Source organism: Thunnus albacares, chromosome 8 (genome assembly GCF_914725855.1).
Source record: "Thunnus albacares chromosome 8, fThuAlb1.1, whole genome shotgun sequence".
Lineage (NCBI taxonomy): Eukaryota > Metazoa > Chordata > Actinopteri > Scombriformes > Scombridae > Thunnus > Thunnus albacares.
In genome coordinates this window covers 238,613-261,297 of record NC_058113.1, presented here as the reverse complement: position 1 = coordinate 261,297, position 22,685 = coordinate 238,613, and the positions used below count along the sequence as shown (strand labels likewise).

At 41.0% G+C, this 22,685-nt stretch overlaps 1 protein-coding gene across 3 annotated transcripts in view; it reads left to right on the top strand.

Annotated features, from left to right (window-relative positions):
- Nucleotides 1-21,055, top strand: part of dyrk1b (dual-specificity tyrosine-(Y)-phosphorylation regulated kinase 1B) — a 93,948-nt gene extending 72,893 nt beyond the window's left edge. For all 3 annotated transcript variants that reach the window (XM_044358489.1, XM_044358488.1, XM_044358487.1), the window contains 11 exons: nucleotides 2,146-2,265; nucleotides 3,377-3,565; nucleotides 3,905-4,052; nucleotides 6,617-6,766; nucleotides 8,540-8,676; nucleotides 9,196-9,342; nucleotides 10,047-10,187; nucleotides 13,036-13,156; nucleotides 17,536-17,718; nucleotides 18,711-18,814; nucleotides 19,525-21,055. In XM_044358489.1, coding sequence (XP_044214424.1) covers nucleotides 2,146-2,265; nucleotides 3,377-3,565; nucleotides 3,905-4,052; nucleotides 6,617-6,766; nucleotides 8,540-8,676; nucleotides 9,196-9,342; nucleotides 10,047-10,187; nucleotides 13,036-13,156; nucleotides 17,536-17,718; nucleotides 18,711-18,814; nucleotides 19,525-20,040 — 1,956 coding nt within the window. In that variant the 3' untranslated portion in view covers nucleotides 20,041-21,055. The remainder of the gene's footprint in view (nucleotides 1-2,145; nucleotides 2,266-3,376; nucleotides 3,566-3,904; nucleotides 4,053-6,616; nucleotides 6,767-8,539; nucleotides 8,677-9,195; nucleotides 9,343-10,046; nucleotides 10,188-13,035; nucleotides 13,157-17,535; nucleotides 17,719-18,710; nucleotides 18,815-19,524) is intronic.
- Nucleotides 21,056-22,685: the final 1,630 nt, after the last annotated feature.

Sequence of the window (22,685 nt, the reverse complement as noted above, 5' to 3'; positions counted from 1 at the left end):
GGATTCTTGGACCTCTTCACAAGAAATTGTAGATGAAAATTACTGTAATGTCCAAAAACATATCTTACTGCGAAAAGTCAGGGTTCGTACAGTCATGAAAAACCTGGAAAAATCATGGAATTTTAAAATTGTGTTTTCCAGGCCTGGAAAACTTTGTGAAAAACATGAATTCACAAAAGGCTTGGAAAAATATTTTGAAAAATATTTGAACACGGTGAACAGTTTAAAATATGACCTGTGTGTTTTCTACAGGGTCTCCATGACTGTCATGTCATTTTTGGAGTTGTTCTGTAGCCGTTGAATTTTTTGACTGGATCTTTGGATTTGTTGAAAACTCATTCCATCCAAATGTGTTTCTTTTGTTAAGTCTTGCAGATGTGAATCATGAAATATTCCCATTAGAATTTGTCCAAATACTCTGAAGTTAGAGGTCAGACATTTTGTTGATTGGCATGGTAGGCAATGCCAACATCAGTGTTCAAATGCTCCATCCACATTATACCCCTCCGCATAGGAATACTTAACACACAAATACACACACACATATACTGTATGTACATATGCACATGGGTATGGAAGATGGAACGAAGATTTATCTTGTTTTTATTCAGCTTGTCAGTGCCCTCTGAGGTACAAACTATGTAATTGTGACACTGTTTCTAAATGACCTCAAACCCAGTTTGGCATTTTGGTATTGTAATTTTTAGATACTTATTGGCAGAAATCTACACAGATACCTCTATCTGCAACAAGCTAATATCAACCCATATACCATTAATCAGTCCAGCTCTATTTCATACCCTTTTGCTTTGGTTGTGAAACCCAATAAAAATACATGCTGAATATCTCTCTAACTAGAGCCCCATGCACACCTGTGCGCTGCCTAGTTATGGTTGCTGTGCTGTGATTGGACAGGTGCTGTTAGGGGAAGGGGTTTTGAGATGATCAATTCATCTTTCACACTGCGCAAACAGAGGTTTTACAAAAATCAACATCCAATAACTTTGAGCATTACTTTGACAGGGTTAGCAATGATCTATCAGTATGACATTCTGAGTCAGTGCACTGTGGGCATGTGTACACCTGTATAAAATGTGTGAGGAACCTCAGATGCAGTTCAGTTATTTGAGAAATGCACTTTATGTTTTTAAACATGCTTAGAAAAACAGCACCTGCATAGGCTACTTTCAGGGACAAATTTCAGACTTAAGACCAGTTAATTGGGGACAGCTTGTCCAATTGAGGACAAAAGCTGTGCCCCCAATTGGTAAAACACTGATTTTTGGGTCAGTGGTTAAGGTTAGCGTTGGGTTAACCACTGTGTGTGTGTGTGTGTGTGTGTGTGTGTGTGTGTGTGTGTGTGTGTGTGTGTTTGTGAGTTGTCCTGAAATGCCTAAAGCTTTGGATGTTTTGGGGCTGTCATGGCTGATATGCTTCCAGACTGGTGAGGTGTGTCTAACCTCTCGAGGAATCACATCACCATCAGGGAAAGCTCATGCCATGATCCTGTAGAAGACTCTGGGCAGCTGTAGCACCTCAGGCCTAGCAATAACAATGCCAGTTTTCTTCTGGGTGCATAGCAGAAGACCAAATTTTTGTCCTCTAAAAGATAATCCAAGGGTCATGGAAATTTGCTAATCCTTTCAATATGTGATCTGTGGATCTGAAATGGCTAATGGCTGTGTTCCAGAGATTTGGGAGTGACCAAAAGAATGCAATGATGGCTACACATGGCCTACATGATGTTTTTCTGCAGGTGGCTGCAATAACCTCACTGTGAGCAGATTGAGGTGGTATCTGTATAAATATATTGTATAGTCAGTAGTATATCATCTTCCTTCTTAATATTAACAAACTTCCTATGAAGTAACAAATTAACTAAATAATATTTGACAACATTTAGAGCAGGCTCATTGAAGGCTACAAAATTACTGAACCCAGTCAAAGTTAGGTTCATTTAAATGCAAATGACAAAATTGATGTACTTAACTGAAAAATGCTACCTTAACAAATTAAGTGTTAAAGTGGATGTATTATGCACATTATCCTATTTAAAACCTATAAACCTGTATGTCCATGCTAAGGTAGTGTCCTTATGTTCTTATTCAGACTTGAGACATGTGTATGAAATGTTCTTCTCTGTAGGTGCTGTCTGATATGACCATACTCCAGCGGAGGATCCCCCCTAGTTTCAGAGACCCTGCCAGCGCCCCATTGAGGAAACTCTCTGTTGACCTCATCAAAACTTACAAGCACATCAATGAGGTATGACACACAAGGCAGTCTATACCACACACACTTGTTTTATTGACCTTTTCAGATTTTTGATGTATTTGGCTGTTTTCTGCATCATATGTGATCTTTCATGATTCAAGGATCAAGTCAAACCTGAGATAAAGCATTCTTAGGATTATTTACCACCAAGGGTTAATGTTATTTGGATTTACTGTTGGGACATGGAAGTGGTGGTGTATAGAAACTGCAGAAAGATAAATATATTCAGTATCAGTGTTTACCTTCCTAAAGGAAGCAGGTTTGACTCAATATACTTGAAACAAAGTGCAGTTAAGTAAAAATAAAACTGCTGTTTAACTGCTTTCCAGCACAAATTCTGTTTCCTCACTCCAGTTTAACAATATTCTAGACAGGAGAAACAGTTGGCTTAAAGAGAAGATTCACCCCTTAACAGGGTTTACTTCATGCTGTATCAGCTATTTTGAAATTAGGTCATCATGAGCTGAATGAATGATATCAAGTGATAATTGTCGGAGTTGGTGATTTGAATTTAAGTGATGTTAGAAGAGAATGATATCTGCAGGTCAGCTACAACAAATACATGACCTAGCAAGGTAAGGGTTAGTAGTGTTTCCATAAGTATCTGTTAACTACATTTTTGTCAGGTGAATAAAATTAGTTTAGCATTTATTTTGTCAATAACACTCAGCCCAAACAAAGGTCAAAAAACTTGAGGTCTGCAGTCAGACAGCAGTGCCTGAGTTGGATGAGAAGCGAAAGCAGGCGTTGGTCCTGACCCTGAGCAGCAGAGGTTTGTATGGGGCGACCACAAACTTAGCAATAACGCAACTTTGGACCACTGAGACATTTGTGCATAACTGGCCAGTGATGTGGACAAAGGACACTCACAGCTGTAGTGATCACAGGAGTGTCAGACAGTGAACTTCTCAACATCTGTGAATGTCTGAGGGCTCAACTGAAGGAGCTTAAGGAAGCAGATGTGATTACTTACATTTAAATTAATAACCCCATACTCTGTGCAACCTTGATGGACTGTACACATGATCTGGAGTTCTTTCTATACCATGAAAGCAGAGCTGGGAGCCTAAGCTGTTCGATACTAATCTGTTTTCATCCACAGGTGTACTATACTAAGAAGAAGCGGCGGGCCCAGCAGGTCCCTCCAGAAGACAGCAGCACCAAGAAGGAGAGAAAAGTCTACAACGACGGCTATGACGACGACAACTATGACTATATTGTCAAAAATGGAGAAAAGTGGCTGGACCGCTATGAGATAGACTCGTTGATTGGGAAGGGCTCCTTTGGACAGGTGAGGAGGTCAACAGATCAATATTTAGTGCCATGGCGCAAAGATTGAAACGAAATTGCAGTTTACAATTTGTCTGATGTCTAAAGTGGTTCCTCCTTGCAGTCAGTAACAAGTTACTGACTATCAGTGAACTTCCACTATTGTCTGTATCTTTTAAAGGAAGTTCAACATTTTGGGAAATACACGTATCTGACTCACTCAACACATGTTATATACATGACAGCACACCATCAAAATAGTTTGAAAATGCTTATTATAAAAAACAGTCAAACCAACATTCTGTCAGCCTGGGATATCAGGCTTTGATTCATATGTTTCTGTCTGTTGATGTCTCTGCAGGTGGTGAAGGCCTACGACCACCATGAGCAGGAATGGGTTGCCATTAAGATCATTAAGAACAAAAAGGCGTTTCTAAACCAGGCACAGATTGAACTACGCCTGCTGGAGCTCATGAACAAGCATGACACTGAGATGAAATATTACATAGGTAAGATGGACAACATACATGCACACATTACAGTGAGGTGTGAGGGCACAGAGGTCACATATAACTAGGGATGGTTATCATTAGGAATTTAGTGACTCTTATCGGCCCAGTTCTTTATCGATACTTTTAATGTTTTTTTTACATCACAAAAAAATTATGATTGTTTTTAAATTATTATTAAAAAAGAATGAATCCAGAACAGGATTAGAATCTATTTATATAATAGCGTCACAATATAAACTCAATAATAACTCCCTGGACACAAATCTAAAATAATAATAATAATAATAATAATAATGATAATAATAATAATGATAATAATAATAATAATAATAATAATAATAATAATAATAATAATAACAATAATAATAGTATAATAATAATAATAATAATAATAATAATAATAATAATAATAATAATAATAATAATAGTATTATTATTATTATTATTATTATTAGTTAGTTAGTTACCGGCAGTGAATGGGAGACTGCAGACAAAGCAAATGAAAATATCGCTTTTCTAAATGTTTATGCTTGTTGAACAGGTTGTTTGATAAAGTACTCTCATCGGCTTTTTACAGACATAGGTTTTATTGCACTTACAGTAAGATTAGTTGTAGTCAACTTGTCTCTCCGTGTGTGTGTGTGTGTGTGTGTGTGTGTGTGTGCGCGCGCGGTGGAGGAGCTCAGCCCCGCCCTCAGTCAAACAGACACAGAGAGCAGAGGAAAGGCTGCAGCACGACCACAAATTACACCAAAGCCATATTTTCCCATCAGCTAATCTCACTCATGGTTTTCTTCACGTACCGATAAAAGAACCTATGTTAAAAATGCCCAGCATTCTTAACATTTTAGAACTTAATCCAATTCAGAACCCTCGTTATAAAACATGGGCAACCTCACAGATGTGGTTCTCTTTATACTACCCTGGTTGTCTACATAGTTGGTTGATGCGTACATTCTGCGCGGACCCTCACCAATATGGGCAGATGGCAGTCAAATTAGAGCTGTCAATCATTGAACTTGTTGAATGTATCAACCTTTAAGAAAATCAAACATTGTGGGATCCAAATCATTCACAGTGGAGAAGAGAAGCTGCGCGGTTTGTTAACTGTAAGACATATAGGATATTTTAAGTGTTATTAGTTATCTGTCACAGATGCACTTTTTTTCTACAAATGTGTCAGTCCACACCACTCTTAACAGTATCACTGACATTAGTAGACTTAGATTAGTGTGTTTTTTTTAAATGTTTAAGTCCGTTGTTTTCCTCTCATGCAACTTGAACATTAAACCCCACATGCAGACATTCTCATCACACTAATCTCTTACTGCCTGTAGATAGATAGATGATAGATGGACAGATTTACAGTATTTGACAATAATTAAGGTAAATAAAAGACTATAGAATTGTTGACGATTAAAACACAGCAAGCTGAAAGCATGTTTCATTTGCGGTCCTCATTAGAAAGAGAAAAGGGCAGGATGACAGATGTTCAAGTCTGCAAGACAGCACAGTCTGTAACTTTTATCTACCACCATCACTCCCGACCCACAGAGTCATGCTGCTTCTGTCAGTAATGGTCGTCCACTTCTTACAGTTAACTATCTGAAGCGTTTAGGAAGGAAGCTCACAACTCATTGCACTGGTACACAAAACAACATGCAGACCAAAAAGCAAAATAAAAATTTTAACTCAAGCTCCTCTCAGTATTTTTTTTCCATTTTCCATTTACATTTTTTTTTCTAGTAGTAAAGTAATGGAGCCTAAGTTTGCCTTACCATTCTAAAACATATTATGACAATATAACAATACGATATAATGATTGAGCTGCTTTGAATCAATAAGGGAAGGTTCGGATGGATGAAGTCGCCTCTAATGTGAATTCCAAATAGGAATGAATGATGAAAGAACACATTTAATGAACTTACATATTTGAATGAATTGGTGGCAGTCATATGTTCATCTCTAGAAGTGCTCCTGAAGTGTTAAAACTTGATTACTTTGCCATTTTGGGATTTTAAGTCTCAGATATGTAAGACAAGACTGAAAAAGTGTGGAATTAAAGGACCAGTGTATAGGATTTAGTGGCATCTAGTGATGAGGTTGCAGATTGCAACCAGCTGAATACCTCTGCCCTTCCAAGTGTGTAGGAGAACCTACATGGAAGGCCCTCTCTAGAGCCAGTGTTTGGTTTGTCTGTTCTGGGCTACTGTTGAAACATGGTAGTGCATAATGGCAGGCTCCGTGGAAGAGGATCCTGCTCCCTATGTAGATGTTTAGGGCTTATTCTAAGACGAACGAAATACACTTATTAAAACATACTTATGAATATTATGTTCCATTTCTGCCAAGTCCATTGCACTAGATGCCACTAAATTCTGCACACTGCACCTTTAAAACAAAAATAGATTTTAATGTTGTCCAGTACTCTTGCCTGACCTGATTCTTGTTTCATTGTAACTCTCAACCCTCCTCCCTGTCTCCCATCTGTCTGTATGTGTGTGTGTGTGTGTGTGTGTGTGTGTGTGTGTGTGTGTGTCTCTCAATCTGTCTCTGTGCAGTCCACCTGAAGCGTCACTTTATGTTTAGGAACCATCTCTGTTTGGTGTTTGAGTTGTTGAGCTACAACCTGTACGATCTGCTGAGGAACACCAACTTCAGAGGAGTCTCCCTCAACCTCACCAGGAAATTCGCACAGCAGCTCTGTACAGGTAGGTGCATTGAAACACACACACACACACACACACACACACACACACACACACACACACACACCCAAAACATGCATATCTGAGTCACCCTGGTGGCCTAGGCTTAAGGAACTGACTGTCTACTTTTAAATAAAAGCATGCATATCTAACAGTAAGATGATCAGCTCATAGAAACGTTTAGTTTCCGGAGTCGTTGTCTTTCCCACTAATGGAATCCTGTCCAGTGGTCTGAGTCAGTGGTCCCCTGCCTAGGGCTCAGTAAATAACTGTCAGGCATCCTGAGATGATGACCAGAATAGGAAAAGAAGAAAACACCTTTTCTGCTATCAAAGATGGTGTTTATTTTTAGGTATTTTCCTCTGATCCTTCTTTTGTAAAGTGCTGAATAGTTTGACCTTGTCAAAAATTAAAAATGATTCAAATGAAACAATCACTCTTTTGTTGATCTCCTCAGAGCTCATAGACATAATGGACCTTGCAATAAGGGGAAGTATACACTGCTTTGTTTTAGAGGACCAGTGTGTATGGTTTAGGGGGATCCATGGGCAGAAATGGAACATAATATTCATGTATGTTTTAATTAGCGTATAATCACCTGAAAATAAGAATCGTTGTGTTTTTGTTACCTTAGAATGAGCCCTTTATATTTACATAGGGAGCGGGTCCTCTTCCATGGAGTAGTCCAGAACTTAGTCTTGCGATACCAGATGATCGGAGATCTCAACCCACTGAAGTCTGGGGATTTGTAAATGCAAGGCAGTTGCTTGAACAGCGGCGAAAACAGCCGCTAACAAACCTACGCCCCTTACATTTTGTCAAGGACATGCCTTACCAGAAATGATGCTCTTTCTCCATTCTCCTCCATAGTGAACTATATGTCACTGCCCTAATATGAAGGGCCGCCCTAAAAACTTTGGATTGGTTCTGCAATGCAGGGTTTCTCTCTTAATTCTTTCTATAATTGTTTCCACTCAGTTTAAACAATGAAACCTGGGAGATTGTCCACAGTCTCTATGAGTGAAGCATTAAAAGACTGACCTGTGAGTCTACCCAGAAAGGACAAACAAAACACTGGCTCTAGTGAGTTTTGTGGCCACCATAGGTTCTCCTACATGCTTAGAAGGGGAGGGGTATTCAGTTGGTTGCAATCTGCAACCTCACCGCTAGATGCCACTAAATCCTACACACCAGCCCTTCAAGGGTTTGAAGATTTAAAGGGTGGAAACCACTCATCCTGGTCAGTTTGTATCTGTGGCAGCTGAGGATTCACACCTCTGCTGTACACTCATTTCAGTTCTCCTCAGCTCTACAGAGCGTTTTTAGCCTATTTCAGGTCATTGTTTAGGTTTCACAGCCCACAACCTTACTGTTTGGTTCAGTCTCTGCACTTTCATCAACCTTGTTTCCAGCAACAGCAGCAGCAGGCAGCTGTTTTCAGCTCTAAAAACTCAATATACACTACCTGTTCAGGTAGCAGACAGACACATTTAGAGACTAGCTGGTGAACATAGTGGAACGTTTAGCAGCCAAAGAGACATATATTTCCCTTAGGAGTTGGTGGAGAGCAAATAAATGCATGTTTATTGCTGCTACAATCTCAAGAAACAAATTATATACAGTATAAATAATCTTAGAATTGGCTATACATATAATTACACACATTTTTTTACTTACCTATACAATAATTGTTCTATAGGCTTAGTCACAGTCTTCACCAAATGTGAGCAGTGTGGAAGGTGGTCCTGATGATAAAAATCTGTTTTTTGTCCACAGCATTATTATTCCTGGCCACTCCAGAGCTGTCAATCATCCACTGTGACCTGAAACCAGAGAACATCCTGCTGTGTAACCCCAAAAGATCTGCTATAAAGATAGTTGACTTTGGCTCCTCCTGCCAGCTCGGACAGAGGGTGAGCAGCATTCACACACTGAAGAGCTTGTCAACATGTTCAAACACACATAAAACCCTCCAAATATGCCTGTCATAGTATTGTTATTTTATAAATATGTGTATTTCACCTAATATAATATAATTAACTATAATTGCCTCTTGCCCAGTGCTTGCAGGGAGATGCATCCCCCCGGCCTAGACCCTCATCAGTATTAGAGGGTTTAGAGAGCAGATGGATAACTGATGAATAACTGTATTACAAACATGTCCCAGTAAACATTTAAACATACACTAAGGTTTTAGTAAGCCTCACTTTGGCCATTCTGCCATTCAGGGTTAATTCCCTGAATGGCAGTAACAGACTGTCCTTGACTGCTGCTCTCTGAGGAGAACATAGCTCCTCACAGTGGACAGCCACTGAAACAGCAGGCAAAACACTGACAAAGGTGTTATTCAATTTCATCTTAATTCAACCTATAAATAAACAGAGCTTTAATGTTGTTAATGATGTTACTGTTCTCTCTGATACTCCTCTCAGATCTATCAGTACATCCAGAGCAGGTTTTACCGCTCTCCTGAGGTTCTGTTGGGAATGCCATATGACCTGGCCATCGACATGTGGTCTCTGGGATGTATCCTGGTGGAGATGCACACAGGAGAGCCTCTCTTCAGTGGCTCCAATGAGGTAAAAGCAACAACACCAGAAATATATTAAATATGGCTGAGTGATGATTCAGTAGTATCCCTAATTGACATTCACAATTGATTCAACATGTTTTTAAGTCATAGTTTGCTGTCTAGTTGTACAGTAAGCTTAGAGCTGTGTTGTATTCTAAGCTACAGTATGTTCTCTCCTGCTGTACGGTACCAGTCAAAAATTTGGTTGCACTTTCCCATTCCCTTGAATGAGAAAGTTTGTCCAAACAGTTGACTGCTACTGTATCTCAGAGATTCGTTTTTATACTCAGCTACACTCATCAATTATACATCTTATGAGATTTTGACATCTAGTTAAGTGTATCATAATACATCATAGGAGGTATCATAGAGTAGAATTGCTGAATATTAGACATTAATAGTTTTTTTAAACAATATATTTCCTTGTTGACATAACTTCCCATTAATTTCCTCTTGCCTCTGCTCATTCTACAGAGTGCAGGCAAGACTTGTTTACATAGTGAGAGGGTTTATACATGTGTATGAGCACACACAGGCATTCTGTGTGTCTGCTGAAAGACATCAATTGTATTCTAGTCACACTGACTTTATTTGTAGGAGCAAAGACTGATTTGTGTGTGTGTGTGTGTGTGTGTGTGTGTGTGTGTGTGTGTGTGTGTGTGTGTGTGTGTGTGTGTGTGTGTGTGTGTGTGTGTGTGTGTGTGTGTTTAGGTTGACCAGATGAATAAGATTGTGGAAGTTCTGGGGGTTCCACCCAGCCACATGCTGGATGCAGCTCCTAAGGCCAGGAAGTATTTTGACAAGCTGTCAGACGGTCTGTGGACAGTGAAGAAGAACAAAGACATCAAGAAGGTATTGGATTTCAGTTCCATTCACTACTCATGTCTTCTAACTCCTGGTGGTGACATGATGTACAAGAATCCAATGTGGTATTTCCAGTTAAACAATACAACACACACAATACAATACACTTATATATGAATATTATACCCTCTCTTGAAAATTGTCACGATATATATTTTTAAAGGCCAGTATGATCATTTTATTGTTCTAGGCTTTTATCAGACATTGACTATGTTTCCTCTCTCCGCGTTGACAGCAGAAACAGTTGAACCTGCTTCGTGGTAGAGGCCCTAAGACATGGGTTGTTGTTCTCTTATGCTGTGCTCACACCAAACTTGAGGTGAATTTTTGCCTCGCGTTACTCGTGCAAGTTTGACCATGGTATCATTGGTGTTAATTGGCATTACTCGCAGGAGTTTGACCACAGGATCATTTGTGTTTATTTGCCCCAAACAGCCAGAATACATTACTGTACATTAGCCATAAGCTAGCAAGCAACGGCAGGCACCAACTCTATGTGTGTGTGTGTGTGTGTGTGTGTGTGTGTGTGTGTGTGTGTGTGTGCACGTGTTCAGTTCAGCCTCTGACTGAAACTCACCAGGAACTACGGTTCTTCTTTTATTTCCCCCCTGTCTGTCTTCTTTTTCCCCTCTCCTGTATGTCCATGAAGTACATTCAAGTACATTTCCCCTCCAGTCAGCAGTCAACATGGACGAAGAGAGACTAATTACATTATAACACCCAACAGTGGAGGTCGGCACCTCTGTGGCTCACTGCTGCACAGGTTGAGAAGTGAGAGTGAAAATAAATCCACTTTTTAATCCCAAAAGTTTAAAAAATAAACTCTGAGCTCTCTTCCTGCCAGTAAATGGCTCTGGAGTAGAGCAGAATCCAGTGCGACTCCGGATGTTATTCCCTCAGAAGCTCTGGCTCTGCCCCTGGTTCTCTCCTCCAGAGCTCCCATGTGCTGTCAGCAGCTATCTGTCGGCAAGCAGCAGCTCCATCCCTCCAGTCCTTCACACACAACACTCCGCAAAACCCCGTGATATGTGCAAATTTGTCGCTCAAGTTAAATATTTATAACTCGCAAATTTGTGTCATTCGTGACACACATTCGTGTCTATTCACGTCTTTGCATTGACTTTATATGTAATGGTACTGCGCGAAAAATGCACTTCGCATTTGGTGTGAACACACTGTTACAAATGGCGTTTTTCAGTATCATAAGCAACATGGATTTCAGTACATCACCATTGTATTTGTGGTGGCAAAAATCTCTTGATAGAACATGTGCGCAGAGACACAGTTCTGTTTACAATCCTTCACTAGCTTGTTGTGCTACATATATAGTAGTTACCTGGATGTAACTCCTGTTCTATGAGTATGTGTGTAGCCCTCTAGTGTGCTTCGCCTCGGCACCCTGAAACAGATCCTCACCACCCAATCAGGAGGTAGCATCCGCACACTATAAACACCAGCACAGCTGCAGTTCATCTCCTTTGATCTCAGCAAGGGGAATACAACAGGAACAGGGGCCAGCTTTCAATTTTGTACATTCTACACCTTCTAACAGGCTTCGCTATTGGCAACCACCAGAGGTAAAGTTCACTAGGGATGTGATGTACTTCCAGCTGGGCCTGAATCTGTGTACATAGCAATCCAGACCCAACTGCTGGCTGGGCAAAGAGATCGAGTGGTCAGACCTAACCATATGCTCCAGGCTAGGAGCTGAAAAGGAGAAAAAAGGCATCAATCTGACCTAGACAGTGCCCCCACCAACACTGCACCAAGGACCGAGTGAGAGAATATATATATATATATATATATATATATATATATATATATTCAAAATGTATTTATCCAAAAACAGGTGTTGGAAAAGGGGGGGTCATCTTAAAAAAAGGGTTTCTTTATATTCAGGTCATTATGGTATTTAGGAACCAATTATTTTATAACATCTGAGGTTTAAATTATTTTTTATGGTGGTTACTGTGACAGTTTGAATGGCTTTACTAATTTGTGTGGTAAGGAAAAAATCCTGGCTGTGAAGTGGTTGAAGCTGTCATGACCAGCTGCGATCACTACTGCAAACACCCCTAAGGTGGATACAGCATGACCATTTTGGACCATGAAAGCTACAGTGACTGGGAGGCACAAGCTGCTCAACTTATCCCTCTCAACTGCCAAGCCATGAGGCACTGGTGGGGTGTCACTGGGAGAACCAGAGAGGACACTGAACAAACATGCTGCCAGTTTAATGTAAAACATGTCCCATCTCCAGTACCCTTCCTTGGACATGCTGTCTGCTCCCACACTGGGAGATCCTGGAATGTACCAGGCTCTCTGGCAAAAATGACTGTCAGCCCTTCCTGTAGAAGTTGAGGGGCCTTATGGGGCATAAGACACCAGGAAGGCTGTCAAATTGATGTTGTACATCCAACAGGAGTTGCCTCAGATACACCACCAGAACTTGGTTGTGCTCCAGAACATTACTGAGGCCTGGGGATGTGAAGTCATTCATTTGTTGAGGTTCATGTGCAAATCCAGTTGCACACAGCCAACACTTAGAGTCCTATTGTGTGGCTGCTATAGGTGCGCCACCAGCTAAGCGGTTGACATCAGTCTGATCAGAGGCATGACCATCACCACTGTGACCCTAGTGGCTGTCTTTACCCGCTCAGTGTTCATCTAAATATAGATAAACATGCATTTATAACCTACCTACTGTATGTGCATGTGTTAGAGTACTAAGCCCTTCACTGCTTGTTCATGTTAATGGAAGATCCAGAATTAATATTTTTATGTGTCTAAATATTTGTGTGTGCGTGTGTGTATGTGTGTCATTTGTGTCTTCCAGGAGTACAAGCCCCCAGCGACACGGCGTCTTCATGAGATTTTGGGTGTAGAGACTGGGGGCCCAGGGGGACGAAGGGCAGGAGAGCCAGGACACGCCCCCTGTGACTACCTGAAGTTTAAAGGTAAAGCAGCACTTTGTGTTGATCTACAAACAGCCTGCAGGGAGGGACATTGCATTGATTCACCAAAGATTATTGGTTTATATTTGTATTCCCCAGATGTACTGACATGAATAAAGAATAGAAAAGGGATGGAATTACATGTACTATATTATCTCACATGGTGGTAATTTAACAGTGATTGCAAAAATTGTAGGGAGAAGCACCTGATGAGCAAATGAGAACAGTATTGGTGATAAACAGAGAGGTTGAAAAGGACATGAGTCTGTTGTTGTACTGAAGGAATTAGTGCTGTGGAGAGAAGTTAATACCGGCCTCTATTACAAGCCTGTTTCAAATAAATTCTCTCTGCAGTTGAGGTAAATAAAGTCCAGTTTTTGAGAATTTACAGTAACTAACATACATCACCCTGCTTAGATTACATATGATGATCACTTGCTAACCAGCTTCACCTTCATCAGTAGTAGCAATAAAAGTCAGTGGTATAGTTGTAAAGAAAAAGATCAGGTTGTCTGCAACCAGAAATTGGCCAACTCCCAAGACAGCCTGTCATTTTCAACTTAAAGGTTGGGTACAGGTCTATTTTAGTCATGCATGTTTAGGGCATAACCCAAAACCTCAAACCAACCCAGAACTTGTACCTTAGATTGTCTATTGAGGAAATTCCAAAAATAGCTTAGAAAGATTATCATTTAGGAAGATTTAATCATTACGATGATGACACATTATGTATATTAAACCTGTTGAAACACAAGCCAAGTGATACAATGAAGAAACACACACTTTGCTAACCTGCGATACCAGTTACAACCATGCAATAAAACAATATACAATATGGCAACAGTTAATTAATATGGCTGTGCAGTGCTGGGCAACTCATCTAGCTCTATCAGTGGACATGAACAATGCATCTCTGCCATCTGGTGGCCCATAAAATGAATTCAGGGCATGGTCACTGATGGTCAGACTTGTAGCAGAGTTTTCCCATTAGTTTCAGAAATTTCACTGTCAGTTATCAGCTGACCATGAAATCTCTCCAGTGTTAAATACACTGCTGAACAAACCAGAAGCAGTATTACAAACATTTAGTTTATAAGCCTTCTGGTTGCACACACAAAGGTAACTTCTTCCTCATTCCAAACAGTCTCGCCTGGTCTACACACACTTCGCACCAGGCAACAACTGAAACTGTTAGGAGTACTCCACTGATTCAGCATTGCTCTCCAATAACATTATTGGACTCACAATAAATTGTTTTTAAAAAGGATCAAAATTGTGCAGCACAGCAGAACCAGAGATATTGTCTTTCTTATTCACTCAACTGTACAGATTCGGATGTGTTATGCTATTTGTGGCTTTTTTAGCCTGGAGCTGCTAGCCTCTAGCAGAGATGAGGAGCTACAGAGGTCTGGTAACCTCACTTCCTTCTTACTCCACATCATCAACTTATTCAATTAATCAGATTTTACACAGCTCCCTCTGGAGACACAAAAGGCTTTTTAGGCTTTCCAACACCTGGAAATGCTGATGTTTACAATAGGTGGAGTTTCCCTTTAAGAATGAAGTCCTTTTCATCTGGGAGAGTCTTTGTGTTGTGGAGCAGAAGGATGGATCTGTTTGCTGAGCTTTGACTGGTTTGAAGGGAGGCATAGTTCATGTTCTTGGAGAGATCAGAAGGATGGTGGTCCTGAAGGGAACATCACCACTAGAGGAGGCCTTTTCACACACTGCTCATAACCATCTCTCTATGGCAAGGAATCTCTGTCTATCTGTCTGTCTGTCTGTATGTTTGTATGTATGTACTGTTAATTCGATCTACTTCACACTTGGCGGCTACATTGCTAGGGACCCAAGGAAGTGCAGGGTCAAATTTGGTGCACTTTGGACACGTTTAATATTAATAAACTTGGAATAAACAAGCAATCAACAAGCCATTACGCTCTGCGGCAGTGGGGCAGGGCTTCTGGCCTCTGCAACTTCATGTCATGATCAGAGCTGTACAACCCTGCCATGAGAGATAAGAGGGGATGACATCTCTCTCTGTTTGATAACGTTAAAAGCTAGGCTTTGTTATGGGTTTCCCGACTTATTTTAAAAAAGACAAGAGGAAAAGAGAGTGAGAGTGCGAGCGAGCTGAGAGCACGAGCAAGTGACAGACAGGCTTGAAAGCTTTCTCTGAGAGAGAGAAAGCCTGTGAATGACAGAAATACAACGTTATTTTTTCATTGTTTCACAGCGGTTACATTCTAAAGTACAAATAAACAACCATCAAACACTCAGCAGGTGATTTACTGTGGAGACAGACGCTCTTTTGGTGCAATTTGGACACGCAACACATTTAATATTAATAAACTTTGAATAAACAAACGAACAGCGAGCCACTCAGCTCTGTGCCTGACTGCAGCAGGGGCTGTTTGATATAAACACTGTCACACCACAGTGGGGCGGGGCTTCTGGGTTCGGACTTGCTGAGCGGGACAAAGGCAAGCGCCCTGCTCAATTAAACTGCCCGAGGGAGAAGAACAAGCTCACACAGGAGAAAAAGCAGAGGCGGAGGCAGTAAAACTAGCCAATAGGAGCGCACATTTGATTGGCAGCAGAATCGTCCCATGGGAGACCTTAAACTGTTTCTATGGTTCGACCTCTGTTAAATCCCACTGGTGAAGTTTCTGTCTGGATTGAAATCATTAAATTTATTAAATCCTTATCGTTTTAATTAATACGTTTGTCAATTGATACATATATATGCGGTTCTCAAGAAATAATATGTAATCGGCCTGTTCTGAACAGATACGTTTTGAACGGGCACTGCACTAGTAGGTTATAATGGTTCATACAAATAGTGCTCACTTTACTCTACCATGTGGTCATATTGCATGCACAACTGACAAAAGCTGAATTATCTGAAGATAATTTGAGTGTACTCACTTCAGTTCAGTCAGTGCTTCACAGAGGCTAAAAACCCTGCTCAACCAGCTTCAGTTGTATTGGCAGGAACATCTTTGTCAACAACAGGAAAGGCTGCAGTGAGAATCCAACCTCTGTTGCTTTTGTTATTATGAGGCAACAGTGCTAAACATTGAGCCACAATGACACCCAGGAAACTACTCTGCATTAGCACACACTCTTACGGGAGAAGTCTCATTGAAACATTACACACCTGTTAACTGGGTAGTCTTGTAAAAGTAGAAAGATCTGAGGTAGACACTGAATGATACATCTCATTTAGACAATAACTGTCCAGAAAGTATGACTATTAGCTCTTAGAGCTGAGCATGAAGATGTATGAAATGTTTACACAGAAGCACACGTCTTACGAAGAAGCTCAACATGTCAGAGTTTGAGTTTCTAGTTTAAAGTATATGGTGAAAGTGCCATCAATGACTGACCTCTTAACCCAGGAAAGAGCCAAACAAACACTGTTAAGTGTCAAGTGAATTTGATCAGATGCATTGTTAATATGCACCTCACCATGAAGGTGGTACAAAAGGTGGTATTCAGTTGGCTGCAGTCTGCAACCTCACTGCTAGATGCCACTAAATCCTACACACTAGTCCTTTAAGCAGCCTATATCAATGATCATTTTACTATTTTCAGCCCCTGACAAAAATTTTTTGACCACCCTTTGAGTTGGTTGAACTTGTCACTGATCGTTTGCCACAGAATGCTTTGGCTGTCAATCCACACAGGAGGCTGACTATTTACAAAGGGGAGAAACATGCCATTTAGCTAACTGCAATCATTGACCGAAAATTGAACATAGGAAAAGATAGGCTAGCATTTGTTGAATGAACCTTCTTGGCCCACTGACTGCAGCCAAACTTTAAGCAAGCTAAAAGTAGGATTGTGCTGTTGCCGAAATGCCAAACAGATTTGCAAGTCATTGTAAGCTAACTTTGCTAGCCCACCCACCTAACATTAGCTCACTGATCGGACAGAATTTGGCTATGAAGATGGGATGTTCGTGGCTATAAACAGGGCTGCCAACTCTCACATGTTGACCATGACACTCAAGTAACTGAACACTCTGAAATTTTCTCGTGATTCCCAATAATAGGTCTTTAGGTAAACTACTACCATTTTAGTCTACATAATGTTTTTATAAATATAACTTCAAATATGAAATAGCCATTCTTCTAATAATCATTTCCTGTCCTGATCCACCCAATTGTATACTGTTTTTGATACATTCTAGCACCCTCAGTCTAACTAATCTAGACTAGTGCAGGTGGCTGTTTCTTGACTTAATCCAAAAGGTTAGGCTGCCAATTATTTATCTTTCCAAGTTTGCTCCCCCATTTTAAAACATAACCAGGCATCCATGGCTGTGTTTACTACAAAATGTCATCATCATCATCATGTCATTGTTTGTCCTCTTCCAGACCTGATCCTGCGCATGCTGGACTACGACCCTAAAAGCCGTATCACACCATTCTACGCCCTGCAGCACAATTTCTTCAAGAAGACAACAGATGAAGGAACCAACACCAGTTCATCTACATCCACCTCTCCTGCCATGGACCACTCCCATTCAACCTCCACTACTAGCTCTGTGTCTAGCTCTGGTAAAACACACACAGTGTGCTCCACACACTCCACACATTTTCTGACTCTTCTCTCCCTGCAGTTCATCACCAGCTCTTTCCCCTCTTCTCTAACACCACTTTCCAGCTCCAGGGAAAGGACAAAACAAAAAAAGAATGAGTTGTCCTGGATTTTTAAATGACTCATTTACCTCATTGATGTGTAAGAAAATGAGTCATAGTGTCACAGGTGCCATGAAACATGAGGATAGAGGGAAACATGTCACTTCATGTCTCAGTAACAGCCATGTCCAATGAAACAGTAAGGAGAAGAATGTAGCACTTAAGCTACCTGCCTGAGAAGCGCAGTTGCTGCATGCATGTTAACCATGTCTGCAAGGAGCTTCTTCACGTTTATCTATCCGCACCAAAATGCTGCCATGATTGAAAATAGTACTAAAAATTTGATTACATTGTAATGTGAGAGTTGTTTCTGTCTTATTTCTAGCTGTCTGAATCTTTTCATGACACAATAATGTTTATATCCAACTATTTGTTGGTGGGCTCTTTGTGACAGTAGAGAGGATAAATGAAGCAGCAGTGAAGTGCTGCAGGTCCTGCTGTCACTAACTGGAAAACACTTTGTTTTGATTTTCTTTGGTGAGTCCACAAACCTGCAAAATACCATGTCGTCCAATGAATGACTTACCTGATAGTCCATGTAAGTCCATAATTCCACCTCGTGGTCTGTTTGTAATAAGTCGTTGTGAACACAAATTGCAGCACTTTTGTTTTCCTTTGGTCCGACAAAGTGAACCAAACTTAGGTGCGATACCTCCCTAATAAAAGATACATCTCTGTGCCATGCTGGTAGAATAACTAGAGGGCTCCACATTTGCTTATATTTAATGATTTGTAGTCAAGGCAGTTCCAAAGTAAGACAAACCAGGTAGACTAAATGAATGACTTGTTTCCACAAAGAATATCAACGCAGCCAATAGTAGAGTTTAATGTTCATCTGTTTTATTTTCCAGGTGGCTCCAGTGGTTCTTCCAATGACAACCGCAACTACCGCTACAGTAACCGCTACTACAACTCTGCTGTTACACATTCAGACTATGAGATGACCAGCCCTCAGGTACAGACAGCACTACATGACTGCATGATTACATTTACATTTCTTACAGCCCCTTTCTAATACAGGAACTTAACCAGTAACCTGGAGCTTCCCATAACCTGAACTAAAAGCTTGAGGCTTTGGTATGAGGTTTTTCTTTGGGTTCCCACTATATTTAACAAACTTAGGACTTTTTGGATATGTCATCAGAAATCACCATTTTCATGGTCTGTTTGGTAAGTGAATAAAGTAAGTGGTTATTGGACAGACAACTGTTATGTTAATATGAGATACAAGGTTATATACCAGTGGAGAATTCAGGCCCCTAATGGAACCAACACAAGATGTTGACCTGAAACAGCATTGGGCAGGTTCATCAACTTTTTATTTATTGAATTTGCTCTACTGCAGCTCTGTGTCTGTCTCCTCGTAGTTTGGTTGTGTGTTCAAGGGATTTGTTGTCCTAGTAGATAGAGATGCAGTGTTAAATTATCTGCTTGACAAATCACAATCGACAGCACTGCTGCCAACCCCTGAAAGTCCCCGAAACTTGGATTTAGTATCATCTCCAGTGAGGAGATGCTGTGAGGAAGTGATCCTCACAGCAGATTGAGATCAGTGGATGCATGTTGTGTTACATCAGGTTTCTGCAGTAGAGCAGGACTGTTAGAACCTCTGGACTCTGGAATGTGTCTCACCTCTGTGTTTGTGTCCTGGACTCCCCCCACCAGGCTCCCTCCCAGCAGCAGATGAGGATGTGGCCAGGCAGTGATGGTGGAGGTGGGGGTCAGGACCCAGCATACACCCAGTTGCTGCTCCACAAGCCAGCTGCCTCCCAACAACACCAGCGCCACTTCCTGGACCCGCCCCATCACCCCCACCCGACTTATTCCCACCATGGGAATGGTGGGCGTGGCCTGCGGCAGGGTGGACAGGCGGGCATCGGTGGAGGGGGGGGCCAGCAGGGATCCTCGCCCCAGATGAGTGACAGCATGGATGTGGGCGTGTCCCTAGGGCTGCACCACCTGGGGGCAGTGTCTTCCATGGAGGCTTCTCAGTTCGGCTCTGCCTCCCTGCCCCTCGCTCTGCCAATCGGACTGTCAGCCTTCCGGACTCGGACGGCCCCCACCGCCCCAGGGCCACAAGCCCCGCCCCCTGAGGACTACTACCCTGCCTCCAACAACAATAACCCTGCTGCAGGGGGCAGAGGGAGGCCAGACTCAGATGAGGGGCCAGCCAACTCTTGATAAAACCTGAACCATGCCCTAAAGCCATACAATTTTAACTACAACTACTACAACTACACACATACAGCCAGAGTTCAGAGACAAAGAGATGAACTTTGTGCTGAAGGAGACAGTCTGTTCTGCATGAGAGGGGGAGGAGGAAGGAGGAGGATACTGGGAAAACTCTCCTTTTATCCTGTTTTAGTTTTTTGTCTTTTGTTGCGACTGTAATTGGAAAGGAATGATTGTGACAAGTTTGTTTTTATTAATATTATTATTGTTGTTTAATATTATTTGATTTTTCTGTGGTTTGAGGAGTTGTGTGTTCTACTTGGTTGTTGTTTGAGCCTGGAGAGGAGGAGGAAGAGGAAAGAGAGAGGAGCCATGCCTTTCCATTTTACTCCATTCGGAGGCTGTAAGTGGAAGGAGAGCACACATTCATGTTCACGCTGGTTAGTTATGACATTAATATATTCATATTTACAGCCCTTCTAGACGAGCAGTCTTACCCCCCACCCCCCCACCACACACACACACACACACACACACACACACACACACACACACACACACACACACACACACACACACACACATCTACTGCTGCATCAAGAAGACAGAAGCTGGTTTCAAAGGGAGAAAACACCAACATGTGTGTGATTCAGGACTCATGGATTCTCTCTCCTGTCTGTGTTTAACTCTCTTTTTCTTTGAGTTTTTGTCCTCCCTCTGTTGCTCTCCGCCTGGTTATGACAGAGTACAGAGAGAGGAAGGGAGGTGGAGGGAAGAGAAGGTGACAGGACACTGATGCCTTCCTGGCGCTCATAGGGATCTCCTCCTCCTCCCCCTCTCCCTGCTCTCCTCTTCCTCTCCTCCTTCTCCTGTTGTGTTTCTCCTCCAGACAGCTCCTCCTCTCTGTGCTGCTAATCACCATGACAACTGGTCCGGATTGCTGCTAAAGATCCAACACAGATCAATAAAGAAATAAAAAGAAATAGAAACAGAAATAAAAAAAAAAAAACTTTTTAACCCTTCTGCTTAAGAGAAAAGGATAAAGTAAGAACCACTGCATCTCAATGTATTTATTACTATTTAACAAGAAAAAACAAACTGAAAGTAACCCTTTTTTCTGCTCTTCTTTGTTTGGTTGCCTTCTTTCTGCAGGTGAGCTCTGATTGGCTATTGTAACAGTGACAGTAACTAGTGACATGGGAATGTCACTGGTTGTGGGGGCTGGGTGGAGGGGAGGGGTTGGGGCAAAATAAAGTTGGATATATAATAAGAATAAAGAGTATACTTTTGCACACCAAAGTCAAATAAACATCAGATCTCCGCTTTTCTTCCTACTAACCTGATCCACGACCTCATGACCTCATGCCTTGCCAGGATGAACCTCACCCTCAGGTCACACAGGATGCTCTGATGCTCCACCACTATTATGCCTTCACACTTACGGGCCACATCCAGAGCTTAAGTTATAGGAAGATAAAATGTCCTATTTGGGCCATGGAGAGCTTAAGCATTCGATATTTAGTAAATACATGAAATAAATATCAATAAATACACAAAATATATCATGGAACCCCAACATCGACAGCCAATCAAATGAAATATAATAGTCATTGCTGAAATGGCATTTTGAGATAAAAACAGAATTTGGAAAATAATTAAACTAATATTTCCTACTAATGAACTGAACTTGAGCTCACAACTTTATGGGTACATTTTTTTTGCCTGTTTATTCAGTCATTCATTTTTTTAATATAATTTCCCTCATATGGTATTATTAACAATATAAATATTGAAAACCTTTAGACTCAGTTATATACATTTTGAATGTAAGATTTTAATGTGGAGTTTAAGTGGTCAAACTTACTCAAAAATGTTTTATAGCTTATTTCTGAGTGAATTTCATAAATGCTCAATGAAGAAAAAACTTTGACATGCACACAAATATTTTCAAGAGACGGTTTGTTTAAGTGGATTTTGTGATACTTGCAGTAACTGTTGTCCATGATGCAAATCCCACAGTACTGCAGTGCCTACAGTACTATGGAGGACAGCATCAGGTTTACTGGAAAACCATTAGAATAGATAGAGATTTATCTTTAGTATGGTGGATAACAAACATGCCATATTTAGCAGATCACTTAACTATTTGGCAAGAGAGTCTTATATTTTATTTTTGTACATGTGTTTATGACAGTATGTATGAGTTTGGTCAGTTTGGTCAACACTCAACAGTGACATCCGGAGGTGAACCTGTGGCAGCTAGTTCAGACACTGTAAATGTCCACTTGAATGTGAGTTCAGTTTCGGTTTCACTTATTTTCAAACTTGCCTTAGCAGCCAGCCAGTTTTATTATAGAGAGATGGTCATCCAGTGTTATTATAAGAACACAAACAACCATGAATAATGCAAACAGATTTTATGCAGTTCCTCAACAAGCAGAAATCATGTACACCTGTGTACAGACAAAACCTTGATAAAGTGAATAGGATATTTCTATTTTCTACATTAGGAGAACTTGTCTGTCATTTATTAATTGTTAAGATTATTGAGATATTAAGATTCTGTACAGACCTGGCTGCCACATAGGTCAGCAAGGACAAATGCCAGGAATGCCAGGGTGCTATGGGGTTGACATAAGAGACAATGGCCCATG